Genomic DNA, 8,655 nt, shown 5'->3' with positions numbered 1-8,655 from the left:
CCCACTGTTGGGCTAAGGCCTCCGCTCCATTTGAGGAGAAGATATTTCACCATATTGATTATTTCACCACGCTGTTCCAATGTGGGTTGGTAGAATACACATGTGAAAGAATTTCTATGAAATTAGACACATGCAGGTTTCCTCATGATGTTTTCCTTCACCACCGGGCACGATATACACAAATTAAGCACACGAATATTCCGTGGTGCTTGCCTGGATTTGAACCCATATTGGTTAAGATGCCCGCGTTCTAACCACCGGGCCATCTTGTCTCTCGACAAAAATACACCAATGGTCCGGAACATATATCAGAAGACATATGATTACTGTCACAAATAATTATTAAAACAAAAAAAAAAACCAAAACAAGTACAATTAAGTTTTTACATTCTTATTTCAGTTACATATATAATTTATATCGTTCTCAGCTAACTTGGAACATTTTGCCCGCGTCGACTGAAATTGTATAGGCAACTTGTATTACCCACCGTGTAAAGGCGTGCTGAAATAACCTCGAGTATTTTTTCTAACAGAGAAACGTCATATAATCAACAGTTGGTCATTTTCATCATATATATTTTTTAACATTTTTGTCCTCTCGGTAATCTCCTAGTTTACATTTTTCGCTTAAACTGTTTCAAGCGAGATTCCTCTTAAAAGCCCGCGTGCAAATAAAACTAAACTGTACGTCAGATCCACTCCAGGTAACAAGTAAACGCGTTGTATTCAACAGAAAAAAAAACCGTGGTCTACCGACCGACCGTATATTTCAAAAGACGTAGATGTGAAGGCTTTTATCCAAAAATCCTTTGTCAGCGTGCAAACGAAATTTTTTACGGATCTCCGACGGTACGAACATTTCTCCTCTGTTGCAAAGCAGCGGTGAGTTCTTTTGAATCATTAATAACTTTCAATTCGATGTTCATTTCCGAGTTCGCTCGTACCATTTTATCTACTATTCTAGTAAAATTTTCAAGGAAATTGATATTACTCAAAGAGATAATGATATCATGGATAGAAAAAATATAAATGCTACGATTATCTTCTATATATAACAATAATACTAAAATATATAACCAAAATATAACATCGACCTTAATATTCCAATTAGATGACTGATTTGTAAAACTTGAATTTACTAGCTGGTAGGCCTTTGTGCAAGCTCATTTGGGTAGGTACCACCCACTCATCCGATATGCTATTGCCAAATAGTAGTACTCAGTATTGTTAGCAGACAGCAGTAGACAATATTATCAATAGGCGATAGTGACCACTTACCATCAGGCGATCATTTGCATGTCCGCCAAGCCAAAGGCACACTATATTATATGGCACAAGTGATTGCGAAAATATAAGTGCCTTGGCACTTGTCACCATTCCACGTTCGGTACCTCACACCAACTATTTAAAATCGCAAAAGCTGCCTACTACAGAAATATTAGGTTAGACTAAAATCTGCGAACTGAACAATAACTTTTTTATTAAATTCAAACGCGCAATTCGAAATCGTGGGCATATCTAGTTGACGTATACATTCTCTTTTATTGACTGTAGACGAACGAGGAAGTTATTGAAGTAAATACACAATATATGTACATAGGGTAACCTATTTGTAAGTACGAGTAAGCATATAACGCCATACAAAGCAGATGGCTAAAGAATATTATCTTCATTGAAATAAATAGGAGCGCTACCGCCATTCTAGGTAGCTATTATTTTTCCTTGTAAATGCAGTGAGTATGGAAGCCACACTAATCTAATAAGTCTACACCTAGTAATGTGTTAATTGTAACCTATTTATAATCGTCGTTTAAGTAATGAAATTACGATACCAAGAAAGAGCGGAACTATTTACTGGTAATCCTTTTGACATTGTACTATTTTTTTAAACGAGTCTTTTAATTAACGTTAAAAAGAAATTTTTTTTAATATAAATTTAAATATGTAATATATTTTTGTTTATTCACGAACTTACGTATAAAATAAATCGAAATCAATAGGAAGCAATTCAATGATCTTATCTATTAAATGTTATTGATGACCTGCCAACCTACTTTGATATAACAAGGTTGGAAAAGGTCGGCAGGTAAATTTTTATAACGCGTCCGCACCATAATATTTTCCTGCATAACCTTCTTTTTATATTACATGTGAAAAGAAAATATTTTGTGTAGACATTTATGTCATGTCATCCATAAATTTTCGACGATAGAAGGGAAATATTGTGATGCGCTGTTAAATTTTTATGAAATCCTAGTACATGGTACTGATAAACTTATTATTATTTCTATAATTGAAGTAATAATAAATCAAGCATCGTAGGGAAATTTCAAATAGACATATCAGTTGGGTATTATTGAAAATATGAGTGAAACAGAAGGAAAGAAGAGTAAGGTGTCAATGTTACACATCAAGAGTCACTCTGGCGTGAGGTCGCAGATGGGTCTGGCTCACAAGTCAGCGAGCAGACTAAAAGTTCGAAGGCAATCGTACGGATTTTCTGGAGTCCCTGGAATAAGGCCCGTTGAACGAACGTCACAGGTGGGGTAACAATTTTATCATGCTGTTATTAATACAGTTTAAGATCTTAATTCGTAATATAAAATTAGGTATTCAGAATTCAGATGAGACAGTATTCGTAGAACATCCGTGAATTTCAAACAAGCTCGCAGGATTCATTTTGAACAGTCAGTAATTGATTTCATGCGCTAGTTCGTTTTTAGAAAGTAGTTCCAAGCTAGCCTAAAATTATTATCAATAATGAATAATTATTTATTGGCTTAATTCAATATGTACGTATAATATTCAATATATCATCGTTGCTTCTTCAAAATTCGCTATGTTTTTTTTTATATGTTTTGATTGTTTCACCGTTTTAATTGTTGTTTCAATACGCATGAACTGAAAAAAAAATTGCTATCACTTCTATAGTTTAAAAGTTTACAAACTTAGCTATGCTATATTCATACATCGAAATTTCCGTTATTTCAATAATAAGGATTAAAACGGCACAGCAGTCAAAAATATGAATAAAACACATAGCGACTTTTGCTGGAGCAGCGATGATATAGGTTTGTTCAAGTGATCTTAGAATAGTTATTTCTTTACTTGAAATCTATATTTAATATTATAAATGTGAAAGTAACTCCGTCAGTTTGACTGTCGCTCTTTCACGACCAAAGCGCTTAACCGAATTCGATGAAATTTGGTATGAAGCAAACTTGAACTCTGAGAAAGAATATAGGCTACTTTTTTGCCTAACACATGACAACAGATGCCCTAAAATGCGAGCGAAGCCGCGGGCAACTACTAGTATTCAATAAAAGATAAAATATGTTACTCATTTCAATGTAATCCTCAGGTAGCAATTGAATTTAAACGCCCACCACTGTCTTACCTACCTACGTATCAGTTAGAGCCATCTTATCCGTTTCACGTTCCCACCGTGACGAAAATATCGGACGAACTACTGGATGAAAATTTCACTGGACATAAATATAATGTACAGGTATGTATGTCTTTATAAAATTATTTTATCATCAATCCTGTACACTAAAATTTTATATGCAACAGGCATGTAACACCCAGTCTTGCAAAAGGAATACAACAACAGCAAATATTGCTGTTTTTGGTAGACTATGTTATAAATGGGGGTACAACCTGATGGACTTGCACAGAGGCTTACCAAAAATTCTCAAAATTACTCTCTTTTAAATATTAACGTGATGTGAGCGAGGCCATGTCAAAACTAGTCATACATAAAATGAAAGAAAAGAACAATGAGCGAATATCTCAATGCAAGACGCAGGTTCCTTCTTCTTTTGAGAGGGTTAATAGTTTATTAACTCTTGGCAACAGGAAATTCGCCGACGCGAATATTCGCGCGGTGCGAACTGCGAATTGACAATTCGCGCGGCGCCGTTTGCAGGCCACGGCCACTGGTTTCTTTTTTGCCAAGCACTAAAAACTTTATATTAAGCACTTGATATGCCTTCCGATGCATGGCTAACCTAACTATTGCTAACACTCTAACCCCTGTTTCCAGTAGCTAATTGAGCTCAGTGGACAAACTTCTGACTGAAAAATAACTAATTACGACAATTATATCCCATGTATTCGTCATATAGTCAGAATAGAAACCTGATGGGTTTCTAACAAATTATGTCAATAGGAGTACATATGTATATGATATGCGAGAAGTTCATTGAACTCGTTTAAGCTATTATCAATAATTATTATCCAGACATGGTCATTTATTTACATCTCTTATGTACTTCGTTCACTTTTGCATAAGCATTTGAATATTTTAATACGAAATTATGAGCGTGGGTTACATGCAAATATATTGTTATACGAAATAAATGTAACTTAACCAAGTTACTAGACAATATTCTAATACTAGAATATCAATAATGTCACATGAATATATAAATAAAAAAAATTAAATACAGCTACTAAATGCTTACGAATGTATTTTTCTCGAAGTTCTAAATTATTATTTATATATTTCAAAATTTTTTTCATACTACGAATTTGGATAGTTAAAACTACTGTAACACATATTTTATTATTATTTTCATTTCTACCAGTAACAATACTTTATAAGACTCGTAAACATTTATTCTATGTTAAAATATAAAAATAATTGTAAGACATTAATACATATTGTCAAATGAGATAGATGCCTGTCTATCTTATCTCTAAGTTCCTTGTGATGTTTTTCTTTTTGTGTAATATGTTTCTTTTTTTTTAGTATAAGGGCTTTTTAGTTTTAGTTTTTGTTCTTATAATTTCATTTATTTATTTTCGTGTGCGCGCATGTGTTTATGTTTACCCAATAGTCAGGGGCCACCTGAAAATCAGTGCTGTGCATTAGCATTGATTTTTAGGCAGCATTAGCATTAGCAGCTATACTGTGTTCTTTAAATGTTTTTTTTTCCTGTATAATCTATGTAATGTATGTGTGTAGCAAATAAATGGTTTAAAAAAAAACATTATTTTTAATAAAAGTAAAATCAATGACGATATAAAGAATATTAATGATGAACCATTTATTGTAACACGTTATTTGTCGTGACGTCATAATTCAATTAATTAAACTAATTATCACAATTAATCGATTTCACGTAATTCTGTTTCGTTTGCTAGGATTTTCTAAAGTAGTTATTTGTTGGAATCGAGTATAAAATAATGTAAATACATAATAAAATCATTTGATTTTAACAGGAATCTCCGGCTTTAGCTCTCCGCTTAGCAGGTGAACTTATGCGTAAGATCAAGGCTCTACAGTTTTCACGCTACCGAATCATTACGGTTATCACAATTGGCCAGAAAAGGGCGCAATGCTACAACAACGCCATTTCCTTTTTGTGGGATCATGAGAGGGATAACTATGTAGATTTACAAAGGGAAGTCAATTCTGCATTTATTCAATTAACGGTATTTGGAGTTTATTTAGATTAATTATAAAAAAATTACAGTTCTATTTATTTTAAATATGGAATCTTTTTTTTTATTTTAAATAATGGTCAAGATGTTATTTAATTGGTTATACAGTTTTTTTTAAATATTCAATCATTCGTAATTTAGTTCGCTTTATTATATTATAATAAATATTAAAATAATATTGAAATAGGTAATGAATGTTACGAATTTATAATTCGGTTTGTTAAATAATAATTAATGCTTTTATTAAAGTTTTAATCATATTCGAATCTGTTTTCTATTTTAATTTAGATTCTCGTCATAGTTATTTAACAGTATTAAGCTTTAAAAGATTACGCGAGAACGGATCGTAGCTTGAGCTTGCACAGCATTGCATAGCTGTAAATGTGTTCAAACATGCAAAATTGTAGATCGCAACGATGCAGAATACTTCAGCAATACAAGTTCTGTTTCAATTTCGTTCTTTTAAAATTCATACCCTCATTTCGAAAGGATCGCGATACACTCTGTATTCGCATTTACAGACTCTCGTCAATTTTTTATTCATTCGTAAATTATATTCGTAACTTTCAATTCAACTTAACGATGGCAACAACAACAGCAACAGTCTGTAAATTTCCCACTGCTGGCTCCTCTCCCCTTAAGGAGAAGATTTGGAACATATTCCACCACGATGTTCCAATGCGGGTTGACGGAATACACATACGGCAGAATTTCTATGAAATTTGACATATGCAGGTTTCCTCACGATGCTTTCCTTCAACGCCGAGATCTAGATTAATTATAAACACAAATTAAGCACATAAATATAATAATATATAATAGTGGTGTTTGCCTGGGTTTAACCCCGCAATCATCGGTTAAGATGCACGCGTTTTAACCACTGGGCCATCTCGCTTAGCGATGGCAAATAAGCATGAATAATTGTATACTTTATTCCAAAACTACTACAATTTAGTAAGACGTGCAGCTTAAATTTATAAAACTTGATATCAAACTTATGACTCGGTACTAATAGCGAATGAGTTATCTTACTCCGTTTGCACAAAGTGGAATAATATCTGAACTGCGATGTAAAATTTGATGCAAATCTTAATACTTTAGTTTGAACAGTTTACACGAAAACGAAGAACTAACACAAAGGAAAGTTTGAGGGATATCGTGCGTCCCACCGATGCTAAACTTGGACGGAGCCCGCATGAGAAAGGCGGATTAACCCTTCCCAAGATCGCCTACATTGGAGTCAGTGGATTTGAGATATTAATACAAGATTATGACTTATCTATTACTATGAAATTAAATTAATTTATTCGAAATAATTCGATATTATTAAATAAACTAAAGTAAGATAGATTGGGTAACGTGTAGTAAAGTGATTTTGATTAAACATATGAGAATATTAATTCAATTACCTGTGATGTAACTAGTATGTTATTTTATAAAAAATATATTTTTATAAGAGAGGCGGAATTTTGGCGTTTGTTTAATATAATTTGAATTATGATTTGTCTGTAGGTTACAGATAAAAACTTAATATAAAAAACAATTGCCATAGTCTCAAGTTCTATTTTAGTAACAAAGCTACATATGCTTCTAAACTAAACTTATATCACATAAAATGTATGTCTAAATCGAAAAAGTATTGTAAAAATTGATTCAACTGTTCCGAAGACCAGCTGGAACAAACAAACAGAAAGATAGACAAAAAAAATTATATATATATATACCAATAATAAAATCTATTCTTACGAACGTACAAATTTTCTCATTAAATTACTGTTTAACACGCTTTAAGTATTCGCCCTTAATTAGTTTTAAGCAGTTAACGCTACCATTAAGCATGTCGTAATGTTTATACAATTTGTTTTCACTTCAAATTCATTTAAAAATACACTCGTATAACAGATGTTGTAAAATTTTATTAACTCTCAGGTGATTGAACGTTTGAAAGTATCGTTAGTTTACATACGTGTGTGTATTCTGAGGCACGTTCCTCAACTTTACAATTTTTTATCGTTGCTGATGTCGCATCGCATTCGTGCGGTATCGGGAGAGAGCCAAATGAAGTGCAAATGAAATGAACTCGAAATACTTTTAGATTAGTAACGTAACAAGAGTCGAGATGGCCCAGTGGTTAGAACGCGTGCATCTTAACCGAAGATTGCGGGTTCAAACCCAGGCAAGCACCGCTGTTTCATGTGCTTAATTTGTCTTCATAATTCATCTCGTGATCTGTGGTGAAGGAAAACATCGTGAGGAAACCTGCATGTGACAAATTTCATATAAATTCTGCCACATGTGTATTCCACCAATCCGCTTTGGAACAGCGTGGTGGAATATGTTCCAAACCTTCTCCTCAAAGGGAGAGGAGGTCTTTAGCCCAGCAGTGGGAATTCACAGGCTGTTGTTGTTGTTGTTATTATTGTAGTAACGTTTCGTTTTATGTATTATTACTTCACGGCGCTGTCATGGTTTTTTCAAATATATACTAATATTTTAAAGCTAAAAAGTTTGTTCATTTGAATATTTTAATAGCACTCTAGCGGTTTTTCAAAATTGCTTTGCGTTACTATCTTAATACTACATGTTACATACATAGTGTATTTTACTAATATGTCTGTATTTTTAAATGTTGAAAAATACTAACGGTAGAATCTACAGAACCGGTTGTAGCTTCACTTAATAAAGTTGTTAAATGACGATACAAAGATACCTGTAAAAGTATACTTTGATTTTGATTTTGATAGGAATGTTTGTAATTGTTTATATTTATAATTAATTTTACAAGGATGATGATACTTAATCTTTTTTTGAACCTCCTTAATTAATCGTATTTTAAGAGTGGTACACTCACAGTGTATGCGATCTTCTTAGCACTTACTAAGTTAAGTTGACTTCATCTTAGCCGGTAAGTCTTCGATGAGATTGAGCAACGTGGCTAACATCAGTCAAGGCCAAAGTCTTCATTATTAAAATACTGATAGACTTTAATAAAGTATGACTCAACAAACATATTTATCACTGATTATTGATAAAAGGCGAAGTCTATTCAATAATTACTGATATATATATTTAAAATGAAAATCAGTGCCATGGCTGCGTGATACGGAGTACGACGCTATGCTTCGATAGTCGTTTCCTCATCACGCATTTGAATAAACTTTGAAGGTCCTTTATGGCGTATTCATAGTTTATTTCGTGGTTAATTTC

The 8,655-nt window shown here is 32.9% G+C and overlaps 1 protein-coding gene across 1 annotated transcript; it reads left to right on the top strand.

Annotated features, from left to right (window-relative positions):
* Positions 1–2,230: 2,230 nt before the first annotated feature.
* LOC124533323 (dynein light chain Tctex-type protein 2B-like) lies at positions 2,231–5,463 on the top strand. Its single transcript, XM_047108522.1, has 3 exons — positions 2,231–2,541; positions 3,362–3,508; positions 5,227–5,463. Exons 1-3 carry the CDS (start codon positions 2,365–2,367, stop codon positions 5,461–5,463), a joined length of 561 nt encoding a protein of 186 aa, XP_046964478.1. The 5' UTR covers positions 2,231–2,364.
* Positions 5,464–8,655: the final 3,192 nt, after the last annotated feature.

Source organism: Vanessa cardui, chromosome 11 (assembly GCF_905220365.1).
Source record: "Vanessa cardui chromosome 11, ilVanCard2.1, whole genome shotgun sequence".
Classification (NCBI taxonomy): Eukaryota; Metazoa; Arthropoda; class Insecta; order Lepidoptera; family Nymphalidae; genus Vanessa; species Vanessa cardui.
The sequence above is the reverse complement of the archived record's forward strand: the minus strand, read 5'-3'. Positions and strand labels throughout refer to the sequence as shown.